Source organism: Mobula birostris, chromosome 2 (assembly GCF_030028105.1).
Source record: "Mobula birostris isolate sMobBir1 chromosome 2, sMobBir1.hap1, whole genome shotgun sequence".
In the NCBI taxonomy this organism is placed as follows: Eukaryota; Metazoa; Chordata; class Chondrichthyes; order Myliobatiformes; family Myliobatidae; genus Mobula; species Mobula birostris.
The window spans coordinates 93,276,739-93,303,129 of record NC_092371.1 but is presented as its reverse complement, the minus strand read 5'-3'; the positions used below and the strand labels follow the sequence as shown (position 1 = coordinate 93,303,129).

Here is a 26,391-nt window from a genome sequence, read left to right as displayed (position 1 = left end):
GAAGGTAAGCACATGATTAATGTATGCAAAACAGTGAATAGCAACACGCTGCTTCAAGCATGAAGGAAAAGAGGACAAGTTTGCTCCCATATTGACCCTAGCCTCCAGGAGAAGGTCCAAGTGGCAATGTTGCTGTTGATGGCACAATCTTCAAATCACAACTCCTCAGTAAACAAAGCAGCCCATGTCAACATGCAGCCAGACCTGATACATGGCAATTCATTTTCCAGCCACAAAAGAGCCAGGCACTGACTATTCCAGCAAGTGGGAACTGAACGCCTGTGCTCCAGTTCAGTCATCCTGTTGTTGCCAAGTTTCACATTAACATCCTGAGGAACACCACTGAGCAGAAACTCAGTGTGCCAGAAACACAAATATGGAGCAGGGGATCGAGTGGTGAGTGACTCACCTCCCAACTCCCCAGAGTCTTTCACCAAGTGCAAGGCATATCATGACTACAACGGGATGAGTGCAGCTCCAACAACCCTGAAACAGCTCAAGATTCAATATTTAAGTATATTTATCACAAGTACATCAAAACAGACAATGAAATGCATTGTACATGTTACAACCAACACACCCAAAGTTGGCTGCCCACGTTTTCCCCTTAAACATCCACGCCTACTGCAGGCATGCGTTCTACAAAACGTACTGTGCCAGTTTGTCAGGCACTGTGTAACACAACCTCCCAGACTTATGACCTTGACTACCCAGTACAATAAGGGGATGGGAACACCACCACTTACAGGTCCCCTTCTTGGTTCTGGAGTATCACGGAACTTGCCGATAATACTGTGAAATACTGCAGCTGTTCAAAGCAATGGCTTATAACAACCTCCCCAAGGGCAACTAGGATAAGCTGTGCCAACAACACCCACATTCTGTTAATATATTAAAAATCTAGTATCAAAGAAATGTAACCCAGCTTTCTAGCATACCATACTCCTAAGAGAATGGGGGGAAAAAACCTTCAAAATCATCCATCCTTACAGAAATTCCCAGTCTAATTCCACTCTGCCTTTTACCTTGAAGGCTGTGACTAATCTCTCTGCATATCGATAGATCAGGGAGCAGTGATAACATCCATAAACCATCCTCTTCAGAGTTATCATGGGAACATGCACAGAGATGAAGTAGGTTGGACCTACCTGGCCTGACACAAAGCATGCTGTTTGGATTGATAGATGCCTCATATGGTGGCGGGGGGTCATCAGGATGCTGAATGTCTGGATATTTATAAGCTGTGTAGGGAGGTGGGGGGTCGTGGAAGTGGAATGCTCCACCCTCACCATCGTCAGACAGATGTAGTGGAGTTAGGCCTGATCCAAGGCTATCCGGACCGTAATCAAAGCCTGGCATTCTGCTTCGGGCGAGGTTAAAATGATGCACTGAGAAAGGAAAACCAGAAGAATCAGCTGCAAACTTGAGCTGGGTTCAGGGTCAGCCAATGTCCACAGATCAAATCATAAACCAACACTGACAGCTGAGTAAACCCAGACCTTTCCCTTTCACTCTGCTCAGTGCCGTTACAAGGAAAATTTGTTCCTCTCTCCCCTCCTTCCTGGCCTGAGTTCTCTCCACTCCACCCACGCCGCCCACAATGCCCTCTCCGCACCAACCCGTTTCCGTCTCAACTTCCACCCACCAACCTCCCCTCTCCACATCTCCCCCGCACCCCCACTTCACCCCCTTCGTCGGTCAAGTTACACCCTGCACAGAACTTAAAACATAAGCTTCACTCAAGCAAGTTGAAATAGCTGGGCAAGAGGAAGTTGATTCAAAAATAAGTAATATCAATATTATAACTTTAACACACCAATCTATCCCAAATCTAACAGGAAATTCAACAAAATAAACCTGCCAATAGGTTGGTCACAAGGTAGGTTCCTAAAAGACAACACAAGGACCAGAAACTGCAGGCCAAGAGCTGTTAGACTTTGTGCATTGAGACAAGCTGAGAAAAACCGGTGTGTCTTAATCAGGAAGCAAAGTGGCTCTCAGCAAGTATGAGTCTTCCCGGTTTTTTTTTTACCAGAACCATGGTGAGGTGCCGGAGGATTGGAGAGTGGTTCATGTTGTTCCGTTGTTTAAAAAAGGATCAAAAAGTAACCCGGGAAATTATAGGCCGGTAAGTTTAACATCGGTAGTAGGTAAGTTATTGGAGGGAGTACTAAGAGACAGAATCTACAAGCATTTGGATAGACAGGGACTTATTAGGGAGAGTCAACATGGCTTTGTGCGTGGTAGGTCATGTTTGACCAACCTATTGGAGTTTTTCAACGAGGTTACCAGGAAAGTGGATGAAGGGATGGCAGTGGATATTGTCTACATGGACTTCAGTAAGGCCTTTGACAAGGTCCCGCATGGGAGGTTAGTTAGGAAAATTCAGTCACTAGGTATACACGGAGAGGTGGTAAATTGGATTAGACATTGGCTCAATGGTAGAAGCCAAAGAGTGGTAGTAGAGAATTGCTTCTCCGAGTGGAGGCCTGTGACTAGTGGTGTGCCACAGGGATCAGTGCTGGGTCCATTGTTATTTGTCATCTATATCAATGATCTGGATGATAATGTGGTAAATTGGATCAGCAAATTTGCTGATGATACAAAGATTGGAGGTGTAGTAGATGGTGAGAAAGGTTTTCAGAGCCTGCAGAGGGACTTGGACCAGCTGGAAAAATGGGCTGAAAAATGGCAGATGGAGTTTAATACAGACAAGTGTGAGGTATTGCACGTTGCAAGGACAAACCAAGGTAGAACATACAGGGTTAATGGTAAGGCACTGAGGAGTGCAGTAGAACAGAGGGATCTGGGAATACAGATACACAATTCCCTAAAAGTGGCATCACAGGTAGATAGGGTCGTAAAGAGAGCTTTTGGTACATTGGCCTTTATTAATCAAAGTATTGAGTATAAGAACTGGAATGTTATGATGAGGTTGTATAAGGCATTGGTGAGGCCGAATCTGGAGTATTGTGTTCAGTTTTGGTCACCAAATTACAGGAAGGATATTAATAAGGTTGAAAGAGTGCAGAGAAGGTTTACAAGGATGTTGCCGGGACTTGAAACACTCAGTTACAGGGAAAGGTTGAATAGGTTAGGACTTTATTCCCTGGAGTGTAGAAGAATGAAGGGAGATTTGATAGAGGTATATAAAATTATGATGGGTATAGATAGAGTGAATGCAAGCAGGCTTTTTCCACTGAGGCAAGGGGAGAAAAAAAACCAGAGGACATGGGTTAAGGGTGAGGGGGGAAAAGTTTAAAGGGAACATTAGGGGGGGCTTCTTCACACACAGAGTGGTGGGAGTATGGAATGAGCTGCCAGACGAGGTGATAAATGCGGGTTCTTTTTTAACATTTAAGAATAAATTGGACAGATACATGGGTGGGAGGTGTATGGAGGGATATGGTCCGTGTGCAGGTCAGTGGGACTAGGCAGAAAATGGTTCGGCACAGCCAAGAAGGGCCAAAAGGCCTGTTTCTGTGCTGTAGTTTTTTTTCTATGGTTTCTAACCAACCCCAGTCAAACCACAGCAAGGAACCCGATGGGAGTGTATGCAGAACTTGTTTTTTTTCAAAACAACAAATACTTTTGAGAAAGCATCAGAGCGAACACCAATAGTGAACTATTTGCCCCGAGTCTGCTCTGCCATCGGGTAGGATCACCGGTGATCACTTACCTCATCACCACTTTCTTGTAGCAACCCCAGATCGCTCAATTCCCTTAACATGCAAAAATCCATCATAATACACCCAAAAACTGAGACTCCTTTGCCCTTGGGGATAAAATTCTAAAGATCCCATATTTCATGTGAAGAAATGTCTCCACATTTCTGTTCAAAATGGTTGACCCATTACTTAAGACTGTGAACCCAGCTTTTGCCACTCCAGCAGGGATGTCATCCTGACTGCATTTAACTCGATAAACTTCACTAAAAATATATTTGAGATCACCTCTCATTCTTCTGGACTCCAGGGATTACAGGTCCAGATTATTCAATCTCTCCTCGTATGACAACCATACCAACCCAGGAATCAATGTGATTAACCTTTACCAACTTCTATATCCTTTCTTAGTTAATGAGACCAGACTGGCACAGAATAATCTACACATGCTCTCACAGGACACAGGAGCAGAATTAGGCCATTTGGCCGATTGACTCTGCTCCACCAATCACGGCCAATTTATTTTCTCCCTCACTCCCATTCTCCTGCCTTCTCCCTGTAACCTTTGACAGCCACACTAATCAAGAACTTATCAACCTCTACTTAAATTACACCCAACGATTTGGCCCCCACTGCCTTCTGTGGCAATGAATTCCACAGATTCACTACCCTCTGGCTAAAGAAATTCCTCCACATCTTTGTCCTAAAGGAGCTTCCATGTCACTGGAGGAAGAGTTCCATTCTTGTATTTAAAGCCGATGTATTTTTTTGGTGTTGGTGAGAGTGCCTCAGAGATGGTGCTGGGGCGAAAGAGCTGGATGTCATCAATACTATCCAAAGAGCTTTCATGGCTCTAATGGTGTTTATACAGTTACATGGTGAATGAAACTCACAGTTGCCTCCAATAAGAGACTCAATACGCTCTCTCCGTCGTTGCCGTAAACGGTGGACCATGAAGAGCAGCAGTGACAGGATGAGGAAGGAGGAGATACAGCTTACAATCAGACGCATTCCACTCGCCATGGAGTCAAAAATACCACTGCCATCTGTGGGCACAGGAATACAACAGGACAGTTACACTAAGTATGCCATCTGCTTCAGATTTTTCATGAGAAGCTACTGACACACCACTGACTTGTTCCCTGGAAACAGATGGTTACTGGAATTCGTTTCCTTGTTCCTAGTTCAAAATAGGGACACTTGTCTTGGTTAATGCTCGATGAAGGAAAACAGGGCACAAGTTCCAATAAGGTTCCAGCACCTATTCAATTCGTTAGCCACCAAGTCACACTTCCCTGGTCACTATGGTTGACTGTGTGGTGTTTTGTGTTGTGTCCGTGGGGCCGGGGCTGTGGGTGTTGTGTTGCGTCGTGTCCGTTGATGTTGTGTTGTGTCCGTGGGGCCGGGGCCCTGGGGTCAGGACGAAGGGTCTCGGCCTGAAACGTCGACTGCACCTCTTCCTAGAGATGCTGCCTGGCCTGCTGCGTTCACCAGCAACTTTGATGTCCATGGGTGTTGTGTCCGTGGGGCTGGAGTGGGGGCCGTGGGTGTCGTGTCTGTGGGACCGGGGTGGGGGCCGTGGGTGTCATGTTGCGTCGTGTCCGTGGGGTCGGGGCCGTGGGTGTCGTGTTGTGTCCATGGGGCCAAGGCCGTGGGTGTTGTGTCCGTGTGGCCATGGATGTTGAGTTGTGTCGGTGGGGCCGAGGCCGTGGGTGTTGTGTTGCGTCCTGTCCATGGGTGTTGCGTTGTGTCCGTGTGGCCATGGGTGTTGAGTTGGGCCGGTGGGGCCGGGGCCGCGGGTGTCGTGTTGTGTCGGTGGGGCCGGGGCCGCGGGTGTCGTGTTGTGTCGGTGGGGCCGGGGCCGCGGGTGTCGTGTTGTGTCGGTGGGGTCAGGGCCGTGGGTGTTGAGTTGTGTCGGTGGGGCCTGGGCTGTGGGTGTTGAGTTGTGTCGGTGGGGCCGGGGCCGTGGGTGTTGTGTTGTGTCGGTGGTGTCAGGGCCGTGGGTGTCCTGTTGTGTCGGTGGGGCCGGGGCCATGGGTGTCGTGTTGCGTCGTGTCCGTGGGTGTTGTATGGTGTCCGTGGGTGTTGTATTGTGTCGGTGGGGCCGGGGCCGTGGGTGTTGTGTCACGTTGTGGCTGCAGTGCCGGGGCTGGGGGTGTTGTATTGTGTCGGTGGGGCCTGGGCTGTGGGTGTTGAGTTGTGTCGGTGGGGCTGGGGCTGTGGGTGTTGTGTTGTGTCGGTGGGGTTAGGGCCGTGGGTGTCGTGTTGCGTCGTGTCCGTTGGTGTTGAGTTGTGTCGGTGGGGCCTGGGCTGTGGGTGTTGTGTTGTGTCGGTGGGGTCAGGGCCGTGGGTGTCCTGTTGTGTCGGTGGGGCCGGGGCCGTGGGTGTCGTGTTGCGTCGTGTCCGTGGGTGTTGTATGGTGTTCGTGGGTGTTGTGTTGTGTCGGTGGGGCCGGGGCCGTGGGTGTTGTGTCACGTTGTGGCTGCAGGGCCGGGGCTGTGGGTGTTGTATTGTGTCGGTGGGGCCGGGGCCGTGGGTGTCCTGTTGTGTCGGTGGGGCCGGGGCCGTGGGTGTCCTGTTGTGTCTGTGGGGCCGGGGCCGTGGGTGTCCTGTTGTGTCGGTGGGGCCGGGGCCGTGGGTGTCGTTTTGCGTCGTGTCCGTGGGTGTTGTATGGTGTCCGTGGGTGTTGTATTGTGTCGGTGGGGCCGGGGCCGTGGGTGTTGTGTCACGTTGTGGCTGCAGGGCCGGGGCCATGGGTGTCCTGTTGTGTCGGTGGGGTCAGGGCCGTGGGTGTCCTGTTGTGTCCCTGGGGCCGGGGCCGTGGGTGTCCTGTTGTGTCGGTGGGGCCAGAGCCATGGGTGTCGTGTTGCGTCGTGTCCGTGGGTGTTGTGTTGTGTTGTGTCGGTGGGGCCGGGGCCGTGGGTGTTGTGTCACGTTGTGGCTGCAGGGCCGGGGCTGTGGGTGTTGTATTGTGTCGGTGGGGCCGGGGCCGTGGGTGTTGTGTCACGTTGTGGCTGCAGGGCCGGGGCCATGGGTGTCCTGTTGTGTCGGTGGGGTCAGGGCCGTGGGTGTCCTGTTGTGTCCCTGGGGCCGGGGCCGTGGGTGTCCTGTTGTGTCGGTGGGGCCAGAGCCATGGGTGTCGTGTTGCGTCGTGTCCGTGGGTGTTGTGTTGTGTTGTGTCGGTGGGGCCGGGGCCGTGGGTGTTGTGTCACGTTGTGGCTGCAGGGCCGGGGCTGTGGGTGTTGAGTTGTGTCGGTGGGGCTGGGGCTGTGGGTGTTGTGTTGTGTCGGTGGGGCCGGGCCCATGGGTGTTGTGTTGTGTCGGTGGGGCTGGGGCCGTGGGTGTCCTGTTGTGTCCGTGGGGCCAGGGCCGTGGGTGTCCTGTTGTGTCGGTGGGGCCGGGGCCGTGGGTGTCGTGTTGTGTCGTGTCCGTGGGTGTTGTGTTGTGTCGGTGGGGCTGGTGCCGTGGATTGTGGAGGTTGTGTCGTGTGCAAGCACAGGATGGGAGCAACCCAAAGAGAGGAGCAGGGAAAATGGAGAGCGTGGATTTACACCGAAACACAGGGACGGTGAGCAGAAGCAAGCAAGAGATGCACAGTCTGCTGGGGCAACTCGGCAGTCAAGCAGCAGAGGAAAGGAATTGTTGGAATGTTATGTCAAAACTCAGTAACAAATCTGAAAGTGGAGAGGGGAGGTGGCCAATTTCAAGAAGACAAAGGGAAAGGTGATTGGTGGACTGTAAAGCAGAGAATCTGGGTTACACTTCTTAGCACGGAGTTGGGAGAAACTGGATTATAGGGGTGGATTAACAGAAAAATAGCTTGAGCCTGGCGGGATGAGAACTGCCGGAGCACATGTTTGGAACAGTGGTGATGGAGTGGGAGTAATTTGGATGGGATACAGGAAACTGTAAACACTGAATGTGGGAGTTGAGGAGAACTGCCATTTCTGTTAATTTATTTTAGGGATGTGGATGCCACTGACAAAGCCATTCTCCAACTTCACGTCAGTGGGTTGTAGCAAGTCACCCCCTACAACCAGTGAATCAGTCAGGTTTATTATCACTGCCATACAGTACCTATAAAAAGTATGCACCCCCTTGGAAGTCTTCATGTTTTATTGTTTTACAACATTGAACCACAGTGGATTTAATGGGGCTTTTTTTGACAGAAAGACTCTCATGGTATTGTTCAAACAACCCAAATTTCAAACCTCTCTACAAAGTGATCTGAATTAATTACAAATATAAAACAAAATAATTGTTTGCATAAGTACTTAGCCCCTTCAAGTCAGTATTTAGTGGATGCAGCTTTGGCAGCAATTACAGCCTTGAGTCTGTGTGGATAGGTCTCTATCAGCTTTGCGCATCTGGAAACTACAAAATTTTCCCCATTCTTCTTTACAAAACTGCTCAAGCTCTGTCAGATTGCATTAGGATCGTAAATGAACAGCCCTTTTCAAGTCCAGCCACAAATTCTCAAATGGGCTGAGGTCTGAACTCTGACTTAGCCACTCCAGAACATTAACTTTGTTTTGTTTTTAAGCCATTCCTGTGTAGTTTGGGCTTTATGCTTGGGGTCACTGTCTTGCTGAAAAGCAAATCTTCCAAGTCGCAATTGTTTTGCAGACTGCATCAGATTTTCCTCCAGGATTTCCCTGTATGCATTCATTTTACCCTCAAGTGGAGCATCCCCACAGCATGATGCAGCCACCACCATGCTTCATGGTAGGGATGGTGTGTTTTTGATGACGTGCAGTGTTTGGATTACACCAAATAGTGTTTAGTCTGATGGCCAAAATGCTCAATTTTGGTTTCATCAGACCATAGAACATTCTTCTAGCTGACTTCAGAGTCTCCCACATACCTTCTGGCAAACTCTAGCTGAGATTTCATGTGAGTTTTTTTTTCTCCCAACAGTGGCTTTCTCTTTGCCACTCTCCCATAAAGCTGTGACTGGTGAAGCACCCAGGCAACAGTTGTGTGCACAATCAGTCCCATCTCAGCCACTGAATTATCATAGGTCTCTTGGTGGCCTCCCTCACTAGTCCCCTTCTTGCACAGTCACTCTGTTTTTGAGGACAGCCTGTTCTAGGCAGAATTACAGCTGTGCCATATTCTTTCCATTTCTTGATGATAGACTTAACTGTACTCCAAAGGATTATCAGTGACTTGGAAATTTTCTTGTATCCATCTCCTGACTTTTGCTCTTCAATAACCTTTTCGCAGAGTTGCTTGGAGTGTTCTTTTGTCTTCATGGTGTAGTTTTTACCAGGATACTGACTCACCAGCAGTGGGACCTTCCAGACACAGGTGTATTTTTAATACAATCAATTGAAACACCCTGAATGCACACAGGTGATCTCCATTTAACTAATTATGTGACTTGTAAAACCAATTGGCTGCACCAGTGATGATTAGGTGTGTCATATTAAAGGGGGTGAATATTTATGCAACAATTATTTTGTTTTATATTTGTAATTAAGTTACATCACTTTGTAGAGATTTGTTTTCACTTTCACATGAAAGAGTCTTCTTCTGTTGATAAGTGTAAAAAAAAACACAAATTAAATCTACTGTGATTCACTGTAAAACAATAAAACATGAAAACTTCCGGGGGGGGGGAGGGGGAGAATACTTTTTTATAGGCAGTATATATCATGAAATTTGTTTTCCTTTTTTTTTTAGTTCAATACATAAAATATACTATAAATTACAATAAGAAAGGTACTTAAGTTAAATAAATAGTACAAAAACAGAACAAATGTAGTGAAGTAGTGTACAAGGGTTCATGGACTGTTCAGCAATCTGATGGCAGGAAGAAAGAAGCTGGTCCTAAAACATTGAATGTGTGTCTTTGAGCTCCCGTATCTCCTTCCTGATAGTAGTAATGAGAAGAGGGTATGTCCTCCTGGTGGTAGGGGTCCTTAATAATGGATTCTACTTTTATGAGGCATCATCTTTTGAGGATGTTCTCGATGATGCAGAGGCTGGTGCTCATTAGGTTGGTGGCTGACTTTACAACTTTCTGGAGCTTTCTTATAGGTGTCCTGTTCTAATATTCCATGTACCATCCAATGCCCATTGGTGTCCTGTTCTAATATTCCACGTATACCATTCAATGTCCATTGGTGTCCTGTTCTAATATTCCATGTACCATTCACTGTCCATTGGTGTCCAGTTCTAATATTCCACGTATACCATTCAATGTTCATTGGTGTCCTGTTCTAACATTCCACATACCATTCAATGTCCATTGGTGTCCTGTTCTAATATTCTATATACCATTCAATGTCCATTGGTGTCCTGTTCTAATATTCCATGTATACCATTCAACGTCCACTGGTCTCCTGTTCTAATATTCCATGTATACTATTCAATGACCATTTTTGACTTGTTCTAATATTCCACGTATACCATTCAATGATCATTGGTGTCCTGCTCTAATATTCTATGTACCATTCAAAGTCCACTGGTGCCCTGTTCTATTATTCCATATGTACCATTCAATGTCCATTGGTGACTTGTTCTAATATTCCACGTATACCATTCAATGATCATCCTACTTGCCACTGATCAGCCTGTGCTTAATGGCGACAGGGGCTACTTCATCTGTCAGGAAATTGTGAAAGAAACTGAACCTGCCTCTGTTGATATTATGATTATGGAACGTCACTGAAGCAGCTAAGGGTGATGAGAGGACTGAGCCGAGAGGTTCTTGTTTTGGTGTTCTTGAGCTGGTGTAAATTGACCTCTGACATCCATAAGCACCTTCCTTTGAACAGACAGGATTCCAACCACTGGAGAAGATGGAGACCTGAAACATTGACTGTCCTCTTGCCTGCATACATGCTGCGTGATCAGCTGAGTTCCTTCAGTACATTGTGTTGCACAGCTATTGAAATGTCAAAAACACAGCAGTATATCTCTGTATAAGCTCCCAGAAACAGCAATGTGATAATGATCAGATAATCTGCTTATGTATTGCTTGACAAAGAAACCTGCAGCCAGCCTCTTATTCTCTTAGATCTGGCCAAGGTGCAGACAAGGCATTGACTAACAACATCCACATGGTGGCACCTTTGACAATACAAAGCAAGGAAGTAATAGACAAAACATTTACACTCAAACCTGAATCCACGTCCTGCACCAGAAGGATTGCAAGTTTAAAAGCATTATGGAAGAAAAGAAATGCTCCCCCCACTAGTACTACCAATTCAATATCCCATAAAACAAAACTATTTACAATGAACCAGACACTGTGCCTGAATTCCCCTCTTCAGATACAATAAACTCAAGGCTGGTTTCTCAAGGACCTGCTACCTCCAATTTACAAACTGGTTCTAGTTCTGGTATATGTCCTCCACACTTTTAATGACCCACCCTAGTGCAAGTTTCCTCCAACGACCTTCAGGCTTCGAAAACCTAGCGTGTGATCCGTGTTACACCCAGATTCACTCACCAACTGCATCTATATATAAGGGTTGCTTTACCTGGGTCAAGGCAGGTGAATTTACAGCACTCCTTTGGGTCCTTCTCATAGTGCTGACAGCCTTGTGGCCGCTCACATAGAGCGGCAACGCACATCTCAGGTTCGCCATTGTGACAGGTACAGCTCAAGCATGGATCATTACCCTTTGGAGTGAAGTTCTTGCCCTCATCTACCACGTTATCTTTTATATCAACACAGGTTTGACCTGGAACATAAGCACATGTTTAGACACAGGTTTACAGTTCAATACCCATCCATACACCCACCTGCTCCCCCCAACCCCACCCCCTCAACAAGGCTGAGAACTACAAGGGCTGAACAAAAACTTAGAGCAAGGGTCCTAAGATCCAATCCAGATGTCATTTCAAAGTTTAGTCGAGTCAACTCAAACCACTGCTAATGCCCCGACAGCTAGTTACAGAGTCGATAATGAACATGTTCACAATCTGATGGAGAGAGGCTTCTGAGACAAGGTTAAACCCCTTCAGCCAGGGATTAATATCATGCTAAATGACAAATTACAAATTCCTGCTTCAGTAAAGCAGCCAACTTAATCAAAGGTCCCTCCCTCCCAAGACATATCCTCAACTCACCATCCCCACAAGAAAGAGGTACAGAAGCATGTACTACCAGGCTGATGGACAGATTCAATCCTGCTGTTAAGAAACCATTGACCAATAAAATGGACTCTTGATCTCACAATCTACAGTACCTCGTAATGGCCTTGCTTCTTACTGTCTGCTTGCACTGCATGTTCTCTGTAAACATATCTCTTATTGTATCAAGATACAATGAAAAGCTTGTCTTGCATGTTGTTCATTTTGATCAAACCATTTCACAATGCATTGAGGTAGAACACAGTAAAACAATAACAATGCAGAATAAATTGAAGGGCTACAGAGAGCAGTGCAAGTAAACAATAATGTGCAAGATCATCATTCTACTGTACTATCTCAATGTACCAACGTGATGAAACGTTCAATATGGTTGACATGCAAAGCAGAAGTTTTTCCCAAGATACCTAGGTGCATTTGACAATAATGAACTAATTTACCAGAATGATTAGTGGGATGAGTTTAAAGTTCTCTGGAGAAACCCTGATGATGCAATCATATTAATAGTCATTCCAACATTCACTCAGTGATCACTTTACAAGGTACAGTTTTACATCTGCTCATTAATGCAAATATCTAATCAACCAATCATGTGGCAGCAACTCACTGCATAAAAACATGCAAACATGGTCAAGAGCTGTCGTTCAAACCGAACATCAGAATGGGGAAGAAATGTGATCTAAGTGACTTTGACTGTGGAATGTTTGCTGGTGCCAGACAGGGTGGTTTGATTATCTCAGAGACTGCTAATCTCCTGGGGTTTCTATGCACAAGTCTCTAAGAGTTTACCTTCTCCATGGATCGTCACCTTGTCGTGGTGGAGAAGCTTGTGTGGCCCTGTGTTCCCGAGAGCAATGCTGTCTGGAGCTATGCTCCTGGTAGGGTCACCCATGGTGGTAAGGTCGAGGGTGAGGTCCCTGACAAAGAACAATCCAACCAAGACCCCAACGGTGAAACAGGCGGACAAAGTTACTTCGAACTCAACAGCTGTGAAGGGGGATGAAGGCTGCAACAAATCCATCGGCTCCAATCGTCGTGGTTTCCATGCCATTGGAATCAGTTGGTTGATTTGTGAAGTATCGTGTGCTTCTTGGAGTGCAACATCAAGTACACATTAAACAAATACACGCACAGGTGTCTTCACTCCGTGGGCCACTTCTTCAGAACAAAAACCATCATCCTCGACCTCGAGGGATAGCCACGACGACGAAGAGTTTACAGAAAATTGAGTGAAAAACAAAAAGCATCCACTTTCTCATTAACAAGGTATTTTCTGTGGGTGAAAATGCCTTGTCAATGAGAAAGGCTTACAGAAAGGCAACGGTACCCGAATAACCACATGTTACAACAGTGATGTGCAGAAGAGCATCAGCGAACACATGTCAAACCTTGAAGTGGATGGGCTAGAGCAGAAGATAACCACGAACATACACTCAATGGTCTTCCTCAAACAGAAGCCCTGGGTGAACCACAATTTTCCAAGGGCCAGATCAGTGGTTTTCAGATCTGGTGACCAAATGAAACACTAGTTATGACCAAGGAAAGCCAGATCACATGCAAAGTGTCAATTCCCGGCCAAACCTGAATCACTGAAGGATGCTCAACAGCTGTGGCAGGGCTTGAATACCGTCATCTCCTACAAAGTGAAATCAAGTGCCATAGGTGACAAGGAGGCTTCACTCCCAGATGACACAACGGCTTTTATGTTCACAGCACACTGGAGGAACTCAGCAGGTTGGGCAGCATCTGTGGAAACGATCAGTCAACGTTTCGGGCCGAAATCCTTCGTCAGGGCTTTTATGTTCGCTTTGACCATCAAAACATAGAGGTATCTTCATGAATTAACACAGCCACAAATGATCCTGTGATTTCAGTCTCTGAGGCTGACAAGACTGTGGTCTGTGGCGCCACTATTACAGCTTGGGGTGTCAGAGTTCACAGTTCTATTTTGGCATCATCTGTAAACAAGCTTGTATGTTCTTTTGTGTGTATGTGGGTTTCATCTGGGTGCTCCGGTTTCCTCCCAGTCCAAAGATGTACCTGTGAGTAGATCAATTGGAGATTAGCCCATGATTAGGTTTGGGTTAAATCAGTGGGTTGCTGGGTGGCACAGCTTGAAGGGCTGGAAGGCCCTGCCTGTGCTGTATCTCTAAAACTTAAAATAAAAAGTAAATAGAAAGGTCAATAGCAGATACCATTTCTTTGGTTCTTCACTCAACCTTCAAACATCAGGACAGTGAAGATGTATACATCAAGATGCTGTTAATCGACTTCTGCTTGGCATTCAATACTATCAACTCCTCGAAACTAATCAATAAGCTTCAAGGCTTAGGCCTCGAAACCACTTTGTGCAACTGGATACTCGATTTCCTTACCTGAAGACCCCAGTCAGTTCAGAGAGGCAACAACGTCTCCTCCACAATCACCATCAGCACAGGTGCACCACAAGGCTGTGTGCTTAGCTCCTGTTCTACTCACTTATGTCTTTTGAGGCCAAGTACCATTCCAATGCCATATTTAAATTTACTGACGACACCACTGTCGTCGGCTGAATCAAAGGTGGTGACAAATCAGCATGCAGGAGGGAGACTGCAAATCTGGCTGAGTAGTGTCAAAACAACAACCTCTCAATGTCAACAAGATCAAGAACTGATTATTGACTACAGAAGGTGGAAACCAGAGGCCCATGAGACATTCCTCATTCAGGGATCAGACGTGGAGAAGGTCAGCAACTTTAAATTCCTCCGTGTTATCATTTCAGAGGATCTGTCCTGGGTCTAGCAGGCAATGTTTCATTATAAAGAAAGCATGGCAGCACCTCCACTTTCTTCGAGTAGTGCCCAGTTGGATTAAAAATGACTGGTGGGTAAATGGAATAGTTGGGAAGTGTTTGGATTTGTTATGACTATGACCAATTTCAATGGAAGAGGGCCTTAATAACGCTTGTTCGCTGATGTAAATCAGGGAAATGAACATAAATTATTGACTAACTAGCACGATCCAGTTGACTTCAGAGGTAGCTAACTCAGTACCGGTGATCTTTAGTGTCAAGGTCAACACACTGTGGCAACTGCCTGCATGAAGACCAGTCCTACACATCCTTTTTCACAGCAAGTCTGATACTAACAACCACTTTATCATACAGCACAAACAAACTGATCGCTATCTGTAACCGAGTCAGACCAAAACTGGTGACATCCTGGCTTTAGTTAGTCTGATGTTTCTGAGGGCCTTGCTGCAGACAACAGTATCAACATGTACTTCTGTCAAGATGGCTCTGAATATCCCATTGGCAAGGAATGCATTTATTACCCATTCCTAACCACCTTCAAAGATGCTGGTCAGCTGCCTCACAGGCCAGTGTACTCTGTATGGTGAATGTATTCTCAGTGTCGGTGAGGAAGCAGCTGCATAACTTTCACCCATTAATAAGGGAATGGCAATGTACATCTAAATTAGAATAATGTGGGATTTACGGGTGGTGATTTTCCCCACTAACTACTCTGCTTCTTGAATGTAGTCACACTGGGTTTGGGAAGCATTGCTGAAAAAGTCCCTGGAAGTTGTGGCAGTGCATTTTGCACAAGTTACATATTTTTATGGTTAAGGCGTGCCATGAGTAAAGGGCGACAATGCCTCAAGTTTTTGGAAAGGTGTAATTATAACAGGGTTGCTGTGGTGGGAGATTTTAATTTCCCAAATATCGACTGGCATGTCCCTAGAGTGAAGGGTTAAGATGGGGTGGAGTTTGTTAGGTGTCTTCAAGAAGGTTTCTTGACACAATATGTAGATAAGCCTACAAGAGGAGAGGCTGTACTTAGAAACATAGAAAACCTACACCACAATACAGGCCCTTCGGCCCACAAAGCTGTGCCAAACATGTCCTTACCTTAGAACTACGTAGGCTTACCCATAGCCCTCTATTATTCCAAGCTCCATGTATCTATCCAAGAGTCTCCTAAAAGACCCTATCATTTCCACCTCCATCACTGTCGCCACCAGCCCATTCAACGCACTCACCACTCTCTGCATAAAAAACTTACCCCTGACATCTCCTCTGTACCTACTTCCGAGCACCTGTACAGATTGAAAAGGAGGAGGTGCTTGCGGTCTTGAGGAAAATTAAAGTGGATAAATCCCCCGGACCTGACAGGGTGGTCCCTCGGATCTTGAAGACTAGTGTTGAAATTGCAGGGGCCGTGGCAGAAATATTTAAAATGTCGCTGTCTACAGGTGAGGTGCCGGAGGATTGGAGAGTGGCTCATGTTGTTCTGTTGTTTAAAAATGGATGGAAAAGTAATCCGGGAAATTATAGGCCGGTAAATTTAACGTCGGTAGTAGGTAAGTTATTGGAGGGAGTACTAAGAGACAGAATCTACAAGCATTTGGATAGACAGGGACTTATTAGGGAGAGTCAACATGGCTTTGTGTGTGGTAGGTCATGTTTGACCAATCTATTGGAGTTTTTCGACGAGGTTACCAGGAAAGTGGATGAAGCGAAGGCAGTGGATATTGTCTACATGGACTTCAGTACGGTCCCGCATGGGAGGTTAGTTAGGAAAATTCAGTCGCTAGGTATACATGGAGAGGTGGTAAATTGGATTAGACATTGGCTCAATGGAAGAAGCCAAAGAGTGGTAGTAGAGAATTGCTTCTCCGAGTGGAGGCCTGTGACTAGTGGTGTGCCACAGGGATCAGTGCTGGGTCCATTGTTATTTGTCATCTATATCAATGATCTGGATGATAATGTGGTAAATTGGATCAGCAAATTTGCTGATGATACAAAGATTGGAGGTGTAGTAGACAGTGAGGAAGGTTTTCAGAGCCTGCAGAGAGACTTGGACCAGCTGGAAAAATGGGATGAAAAATGGCAGATGGGAATTTAATACAGACAAGTGCGAGGTATTGCACGTTGGAAGGACAAACCAAGGTACAGGGTTAATGGTAAGGCACTGAGGAGGGCAGTAGAACAGAGGGATCTGGGAATACAGATACAAAATTCCCTAAAAGTGGCGACACAGGTAGATAGGGTCGTAAAGAGAGCTTTTGGTACATTGGCCTTTATTAATCAAAGTATTGAGTATAAGAGCTGGAATGTTATGATGAGGTTGTATAAGGCATTGGTGAGGCCGAATCTGGAGTGTTCAGCTTTGGTTACCAAATTACAGCAAGGATATTAATAAGGTTGAAAGAGTGCAGAGAAGGTTTACAAGGACTTGAGAAACTCAGTTACAGGGAAAGGTTAAATAGGTTAGGACTTTATTCCCTGGAGCACAGAAGAATGAGGGGAGATTTGATAGAGGTATATAAAATTATGATGGGTATAGATAGAGTGAATGCAAGCAGGCTTTTTCCACTGAGGCAAGGGGAGAAAAAAACCAGAGGACATGGGTTAAGGGTGAGGGGGGAAAAGTTTAAAGGGAACATCGGGTGGGGGGGGCTTCTTCAACAAAGAGTGGTGGGAGTATGGAATGAGCTGCCAGACGAGGTGGTAAATGCGGGTTCTTTTTTAACATTTAAGAATAAATTGGACAGATACATGGATGGGAGGTGTATGGAGGGATATGGTCCGTGTGCAGTCAGTGGGACTAGGCAGAAAATGGTTCGGCACAGCCAAGAAGGGTCAAAAGGCCCGTTTCTGTGCTGTAGTTTTTCTGTGGTTTCACCTTAAAACTATGCCCTCTTGTGCTAGCCATTTCAGCCCTGGGGAAAAAGCTTCTGACTATCCACATGATAAATGCCTCTCATTATCTTATACACCTCTATCAGGTCACCTCTCATCCTCCATCGCTCCAAGGAGAAAAGGCCAAGTTCACTCAACCTATTCTCATAAGGCATACTCCCCAGTCCAGGCAACATCTTTGTCAATCTCCTCTGCACCCTTTCTATGATTTCCACATCCTTCCTGTAGTGAGGCGACCAGAACTGAGCACAGTACTCCATGCGGGATCTGACCAGGGCCCTATATAGCTGCAACATTACCTCTCGGCTCTTAAACTCAATCCCACGATTGATGAAAGCCAATGCTCCGTATGCCTTCTTAACTACAGCGATAACCTGCGTAGCAGCTTTGTGTGTCTTATGGACTCAGACCCTTAGATCCCTCTGATCCTCCACACTGCCAATAGTCTTGCCATTAATGCTATATTCTGCCATCACATTTGACCTAACAAAATGAACCACCTCAGACTTATCTGGGTTGAACTCCGTCTGCCACTTCTCAGCCCAGTTTTGCATCCTATCAATGTCCTGCTGTAACTCTGACAGCCCTCCACACTATCCACAACATCCCCAACATTTGTGTCAACAGCAAATATTTACTAACCCATCCCTCCACTTCCTCATCCAGGTCATTTATAAAAATCACTAAGAGTAGGGGTCCCAGAACAGATCCCTGAGGCACACCACTGATCACCGGTATCCATGCAGAAAATGACCCGTCTGCAACCACTCTTTGCCTTCTGCAGACAAGCCAGTTCTGGATCCACAAAGCAATGTGCCCTTGGATCCCATGCCTCCTTACTTTCTCAATAAGCCTTGCATCAGTTACCTTGCTAAAATCCATATACACTACATCTACGGCTCTACCCTCATGTGTTTCACCACATCCTCAAAAAATTCAATCAGGCTCGTAAGGCACGACTTGCCTTTCACAGCCATGCTGACTATTCTTAATCATATTATGCCTCTCCAAATGTTCATAAATCCTGCCTCTCAGGATCTTCTCCAGCAACTTACCAACCACTGAAGTAAGACTTACTGGTCTATAATTTCCTAATCCCTTTCTCGAATAAGGGATGAACATATGCAATCCTCCAACCTTCTGGAACCTCTCCCGTCCTCATTGATGATGCAAAGATCATCACCAGAGGCTCAGCAATCTCCTCTCTCGCTTCCCACAGTAGCCTGGGGTTCATCCCGTCCGGTCCCGGTGACTTATCCAACTTGATGCTTTCCAAAAGCTCCAGCATACCCTCTTTCTTAACATCTACATGCTCAAGCTTTTCAGTCCACTCTAAGTCATCCCTACAATCGCCAAGATCCTTCATGGTGAGATCACCATTGAAGGAGATAACTAGAGCAGAAAGGATGCAGAGGAGATTTACAAGGATGTTGCCTGGATTGGGGAGCCTGCCTTATGAGAATAAGTTGAGTGAACTCGGCCTTTTTTCATGGAGCGACGGAGGATGAGAGGTGACCTGATAGAGGTGTATAAGATAATGAGAGGCATTGATTGTGTGGATAGTCAGAGGCTTTTTCCAGGGCTGAAATGGCTATCACAAGAGGACACAGTGTTAGGGTGCTCAGATGTAGGTACAGAAGAGATGTCAGGGGTATGTTTTTTTAAAAAAAAATGCAGAGAGTCGTGAGTGTGTGGAATGGGCTGCCAGTGACAGTGGTGGAGGCAGATATGATAGGGTCTTTTAAGAGACTCCTGGACAGATGCATGGAGCTCAGAAAAAGAGGGCTGTGGGTAACCTTAAGTAATTTCTAAGGCAAGAACATGTTCAGCACGGCTTTGTGGGCCGAAGGGCCTGTATTGTGCTGTAGGTTTTCTATGTTTCTAAGTTCTGGTTGGTAGCATACTTTGAGTTTTGAAGCTGCATTTATCTGAGCTTTAAACATTAACTAAAACTCTGCTCCTGTGAATTTTGTCAATTGTGAAAAAAGACAATGGGGAGTCAGGAGATGACTTTCTAGCTGCTGACTACCCAGCTTCTGATATGCACAGGTGGTTGGTGCATTTGTCTCTGTTGAGAGTTGAGCTGCAAAATGTTTATCAGAATTGTCTGGAGGGTGGGTGCTTTTAAATATCTAGTTAGGGAAGTGTTTTGCCATTGTCATTAGCTCATTACTGGCTGGCATTAATGTTATTTTCCACCCTTGCACCCAAGCCAACAGGTTGCTCACACTTTGTTGCTCCTTGGGACGAACTGCCAGGACATGAGGATTTGTAAATGGATCTGAATATCTCTGTCAACATCTCCATTTCTGACCATACTTAAGTTCACTAAGGCAGCTAAATTCCTCTTTTCAAATGGTAACGTTCTAGAATTTCACCATGTCCCTCCTGAATTCTCCAATTATACTCTTTTTTTTCCTACAAACATTAAGACCTCAGCTATGTTCTCTGCTTCCATGGATGGATTTCCTCTGATTCCAAATGAACCCCATTCTCTCTCTGGTTAACCTCATCCTCAATACATTTATAAAATGCTTTAGGATTTCCTGTAATCTTAGTCCCCAGTGGTATTTTATGTTCCCCTTGGCCTAATTACTTTTTTTTAGTACTCCACTTTAATGTCTCTATGCCTGCCAAGTCTCTTGTGTTCTCATTCCTCTTTACTGCCATATGCTTCCTTATTTTTCCCTTTATCCAACCCTCAAAACCCATAATTTTCACATTTCCTCATCCTTCTCCTTTATGAGAACCCTTTAGCACTGAACAGTCGTTGAAGGCAAAAGTACTTGGTCTCACCATACTTCTGTCCACTTTGAACCCATGGTCTGGAGTTGTGCCCATCTGAACTAAACTTAGCATTAATGCAACTGAGGTGTTTTATAACTCTCCTGTATATCAGCAAACAGGGACCTGCATGGTGCTCCTCAGTTTTTAGACTTTGTAGTGAATGACTAAAGCAGTTTGAAAACAGAAGGAGCTTCAAATATTGGAATCTGGAGCAAAAAGTATCTACTGGAGGAACTCAATAGGGCAGGCAGAATCCGTAGGGGGAAGGGATGATCATGGTTTTGGATTGTGTCTCAAGATAAAAAATATTGGAGCTTGCACCACAGGAGTTAGAAACAATTGTAGGACAGAAGAAAATAAACAAAGACAAGACAAGAGGTGAAGACACAAAGAAAAACTGGCACCGTAGTACAGTTTCTAGAAAAGAGAAACAAGTCAAAACCGCAGATGTACTATTGCTGAAGGACCAGTTGAACTTTGTTTGTCAGTCACACCAGGGGCAGAAGCACCTGCAGGCTGATTAATCACCCTCTTAGTAACAAGGAAACACATAGCAGCTGAGGCTTGGTATATTCCAGGGTCATCCAGTTCATTTAAATCGAGGTCCCGAATCCCAGTCTGGGAATTTGAATTCAAAACTGTCGGCCTATCCACATTCACTCAAAGCTTGTGTCAGAGGAAAACAACAGCGCAAAATTGTTGCAGCAGAGCTTTACAGCACAGAATTGAATTTGGAAATTCCAACATCAAAGGCAAATATAAGCATTTTTTGTTTAAAAAGTTAATAATGAAAAGCAAGCATATCCAGTGGATATTGAGATAAAAATGGAAGATGCAAGTTACACATTTGAGTCATCTTAAAAGTGGGCTTCACAGTGGTGAATCTTCATTTTCAATTTGGTAGCTTAGTAGAGCTAATAGTTAAAACCAAGAAGCCTTGAGCAGTGAAAGAAAGGATGGGACGGTGGTGAAGCATGGGTAAAGGTGATCAAGGAAAAAACTGAGTGCACAGCTCAGACCAGGAACTACCCTGGATTGGAATGGAATGCCTTGACACTCCTGACTGCCTGTATCACAAGCCTCAACAGCTTTTTGTCCACAGAATGGAACATTGCCTTTATATAATCACTAGCTTTCACATGCACCGGCAACTTAAATTGGACAATAGACAATAGGTGCAGAAGTAGACCATTCGGCCCTTCGAGCCTGAACCGCCATTCTGAGATCATGGCTGATCATCTACTATCAATCCCCGGTTCCTGCCTTGTCCCCATAACCCTTGATTCCCCTATCCATAAGATACCTATCTAGCTCCTTCTTGAAAGCATCCAGAGAATTGGCCTCCACTGCCTTCTGAGGCAGCGCGTTCCACACCTCCACAACTCTCTGGGAGAAGTAGTTCCTCCTCAACTTTGCCCTAAATGACCTACCCCTTATTCTTAAACCGTGCCCTCTGGTACTGGACTCTCCCAGCATCTGGAACATATTTCCTGCCTCTATCTTGTCCAATCCCTTAATAATTTTATATGTCTCAATCAGATCCCCCCTCAATCTCCTTAATTCCAGCGTGTACAAGCCCAGTCTCTCTAACCTCTCTGCGTAAGACAGTCCGGACATCCCAGGAATTAACCTAGTGAACCTACGCTGCACCTCCTCCACAGCCGGGATGTCCTTCCTTAACACTGGAGACCAAAACTGCACACGATACTCCAGGTGTGGTCTCACCAGGGCCCTGTACAAATGCAAAAGGCTTTCCTTGCTCTTGTACTCAATTCCCTTTGTAATAAAGGCCAACATTCCATTAGCCTTCTTCACTGCCTGCTGCACTTGCTCATTCACCTTCAGAGACTGATGAACAAGTACTCCTAGATCTCTTTGTATTTCACCCTTACCTAACCACACCGTTCAGATAATAATCTGCCTTCCTGTTCTTGTTCCCAAAGTGAATAACCTCACACTTATTCACATTAAACGCCATCTGCCAAGTTTCTGCCCACTCACCCAGCCTATCCAAGTCACCTTGAATTCTCCTAACATCCTCATCACATGTCACACTACCACCCAGCTTAGTATCATCAGCAAACTTGCTGATGTTATTCACAATGCCTTCCTCTAAATCATTGACGTAAATCATAAACAGCTGTGGTCCCAATACTGAGCCCTGTGGCACCCCACTAGTCACCAACTAAATTAACAAAATTAGTTTGAAGAATACAGATATGAGTTTCATGGATCTATGTATTATGCAATCAAATTAAATTGCATCACATCAGGTGAAAAGGGGTAGAATTAATATCCTCATTGAGAGAAGTCCTCTGGGGAAAAGCAACCATTAGAGCTTTGTATTCAGTGAGAAATTATGAAAAGAGACATCAAATATCATCTTTCTTCTTCATTGCCAAAGAAAACAAAAAATGTACCAAATCTAGTGTAGTAATTAAGAGGAATTTGAATGAATATTAAAGGGAAAGCTTTAGAGACATTGAACACCAACAAATACCCAGCACCTGATGGCTGAGCTAGAAGTTGTGGGCATCCTAGGTTGGCGTCAGAAGCATGGCAATAGTTGCAGGCTGCCTAGTATAATTGATAATTTGATTTGATACAAATGGCACATTTCGCTGTATGTTAATGTGGCAAATAAAACTAATCTTAATCTTTTAGCTTACCAAGTACATCCAGTATTTCCTGCTGTATTTCAGATATTCAGCATCCATTGACTGACCTCATACACTAACTGGATAGAACCCCAGCCACCCCCAGTGAAGTCATGAGGCAGGGCCTTGAAATGCCACCCTTTAGCAGGAGACTAAACCAGAGAACCAAAGTAAATGTGAATAGATGAAGTAATTCCCCTTCACCAGCCCTCTACCTGCAAGCCAAAGATCTAGATTATCCCCAAACCAGCTGTGAGAAAATGGGCCGTAAGGACGTGGCCTAATAACCCTTCTGTCCTGAAATGCAAGTGAAATTGGGCAGATTGAACTCGCATCATGTTGAGCTTCATCTTGCGGCACCCTTTCCTGTGGTAACTGAAATGTAACACTGGTACCTTGGTGGGCTAGCAGATTCCAAGATGCAGGGTCAGACAACACTCACTTCTTTTGCAGAGGAAGGCTGACTTCTCATTGCAGTTCTCTGCATACCAGCTATGTAATCCATGGTGCCGCAAGCTGGGGAAGTGGGAGCACTGCAGTTGGGCACACAGCACATTCTCCTGCTCAGAAATGGTCATTCCAAACGTTGGCACCTGTTCTGGGGGAAGGAACACCTCCGTGGAACCTGAAGCAGAGAAGCACCATTAAGCAAGCAAAATACAGTTCAACTTGAAAGAAAATGAAACCATCTTTACAAAGAGGCAAGGGAGCAGAGACCAGAGGGCCATGAGAGCAAAGGGCAAAGGGAGGGAAGACAACAAAATGGAAAGGCTACATGGGTGGGAACATGGTGCAAAATGGCGGTCACAGGGGCAGGAGTTGCAAGGGAGGTGGGAAGCCTGGTGTTGAGGCCATAGATGGGAAAGAGTGGCAGAAGGAACATGAGGAAGCAATGATGGTATATGCTGAGGTATCTCAGTGGCAGAGACATAGGGTGGTCTGGAGGGCAACAGGTTGATTAGGTGGGAAGAGTAAGGTGCTGTGTATTTGGAGGCTCGTGCAATTCAGAAGAGGAAGTGACAGGGATGAGGAGTTAAGATTGTAGTCTTATTACAACCTAGAACACCACTTTGCTCACTGAATGCATGCCAACCCGTTCTCCACCCTTTCCTTTGCACCCTGCAAACATTTTGCACATTTTACATTTTAGAACTATGCGACAGAGCCTCCACTGTGCCTTCTCTCTTTCTTTATATGTAATTCAAGAAGATGAATCTCTCTCTTCCACACCAATGAACTCGTGAACAAGACCCTTGCTATCCATATGTTCTTTTTTAGATCTATAATTTAATTCCTGCTTTCCACTATCATTACCACAACCACACCCCTGTACTTCTTGTTGATCACCAGATTTATATTTAACAAATGCCATTTGTATAAAGGTTCCCTAATTTTATTCTGAAAGGCTAGGCTCTAATTTAGTGACTTTGTGCCATTGCCAAAACAACAAAATTTCTACCTTGTTTCCCTTAATATCATAATATCACAGAAAAGAAAACTCTTGTCTAGTCCATCCCATCAAACGGGCATTCCATTATTAAGCTCCCGTTCCTCCCCACATGCAGCAGTCTTCCAAATTTGTATTTACTTTCCTGGAACTCCTATTTGAATCCTGAATACTGAACAGCAACTAGTAATATGCTACGTGAATGTAACAAAGGTAATGTAATCTTCCTTGGCCTGAATACAAATTGTGTTACAGCTGAGTGACTGCAATGGTGGCTTGCTCAGTGCACTTTCCCAGGAATAAAAGCACAAATGAAATCACCATTGAAGGAGATAACTACAGCAGAAAGGATGCAGAGAAGATTTACAAGGATGTTGCCTGGATTGGGGAACTTGCCTTATGAGAATAGGTTGTGTGAACTCGGCCTTTTTTCCTTGGAACGACGGAGGATGAGAGGTGACCTGATAGAGGTGTATGCGATGATGAGAGGCATTGATTGTGTGGATAGTCAGAGGCTTTTTCCCAGGACTGAAATGGCTAGCACAAGAGGGCACAGTTTTAAGGTGCTTTGAAGTAGGTACAGAGAAGATGTCAGGGGTAAGTTTTTTTTAAAAATGCAGAGAGTGGTGAGTGTGTGGATTGGGCTGCCAGCGATGGTGGTGGTGGTGGATACAATAGGGTCTTTTAAGAGCCTCCTGGATAGGTATATGGAGCTTAGAAAAATAGAGGGCTATAGGTAGCCTTAGGTAATTTATAAGTACGTACATGTTCGGCACAGCATTGTGGGCCAAAGGGCCTGTACTGTGCTGTAGGTTTTCTATGCTTCTGTTTCTAAAACCAGGTAACTGCAAAGGGTTCACAAACTTTTTACTACAGCTGTATAGTGATCTTATTGCCACATGGCTCAGTGTGGACTGAACCACAGGAGAATATACAGAGGCTGCTTGAGGTCTGGGGTGAATAGTGTTCACTGTTGTGTCACAGGTTTAGAGTTGCATCCTTGCCGGTACCAAGAGAGCAATACTGAACCTATTACCATGGAGATCTGTTTAGGCTGGGTAGAGCAGTGAAACCAAACAAAGAGAGGAAGAAGCAGTAACTTCCATCACAACCAGCAGGAGGTAATGAAAGAGACAGACTGTCCACACTGGGAGAAGGTAGTGCACGTCATCAGCGATGGTCTCCAGGACAACTGTGCTACATCAAATCAACTCCATCCAGGGTGACTGTAAGTAGTGCAATATTGTCCTCCAAAGACCGCATGTCATTGAGCTTGGTCAAACTGTAATTGCTATGGACAGTTATCTATAATACTGAACAAAAGCCAAACTGCCTTAGCTTAGCTACTCTCAGCGTTACCTCTGCCATCCCCTCTCCGTGCTGCTCTTCAAAATATCTGAAAACCAGTTGCCCACTTCCCTGTTGTCGAGAACACTGTGCTCCACCTTGACTTCACTACCATCCTTCCACCCTTTCTCTCTGAATTGTCTATGTCCAAAGAACAGGCTTGGATGAGTAGTTTTACTCCAAATAAATAATGGCAAGATAGAAGCCAGTGCCTTCGATGCCCATTACAAACAATTCCCTAGTGATTTGATCCTTCTCCCTAACACTTGCCTGGTTCCACCTTGGTGCTATACATGATCCATGTCAAGTTTAGGAATGATTATCTGCTCCTGTTACAGGGCCCTATTGTACCTACATGATAATTCCATCCTTGTCACTTCTTCCTCCTAACATTTGTCTGAACAAATGCTTAAACATTTCAAGGGGCAAATTTTTGTTTGAAATGCACCCTTGCAGTTCTTTGGGATATTCCTCCTTATTACAGACTCTGCACAAATACATGTTAGAAAGAGCAAGAGGTTGTCAATGAGTTAGGAGGTGGTGTACTGAGCCACCATTAGTGGTACTTACATCGATTTCTCTTTCAGCATACTTACTACTCTTATACGCCACTTCCCATTGTCCCTCTAGTGAGGTGTGGCTTCGGTTTGTTATCGTGTACTGATAGCCAACCCAGAATCTGTAAACAATTTATCAGACGGA

General features: G+C 45.3%; 1 protein-coding gene across 2 annotated transcripts in view; it reads right to left on the bottom strand.

The window, feature by feature from the left end:
- The window catches only part of dgcr2 (DiGeorge syndrome critical region gene 2), a 122,765-nt gene that overhangs the window by 6,963 nt on the left and 89,411 nt on the right, over nt 1-26,391 (bottom strand). The window contains exons 6-10 of one of the 2 annotated variants that reach the window (XM_072245133.1): nt 26,286-26,368; nt 23,338-23,520; nt 11,156-11,359; nt 4,559-4,711; nt 1,149-1,388 (exon numbers count right to left, since the gene is read on the bottom strand). In XM_072245133.1, the coding sequence (XP_072101234.1) occupies nt 1,149-1,388; nt 4,559-4,711; nt 11,156-11,359; nt 23,338-23,520; nt 26,286-26,368 (863 nt within the window). The remainder of the gene's footprint in view (nt 1-1,148; nt 1,389-4,558; nt 4,712-11,155; nt 11,360-23,337; nt 23,521-26,285; nt 26,369-26,391) is intronic. The other variant, XM_072245143.1, reaches the window with a different exon arrangement.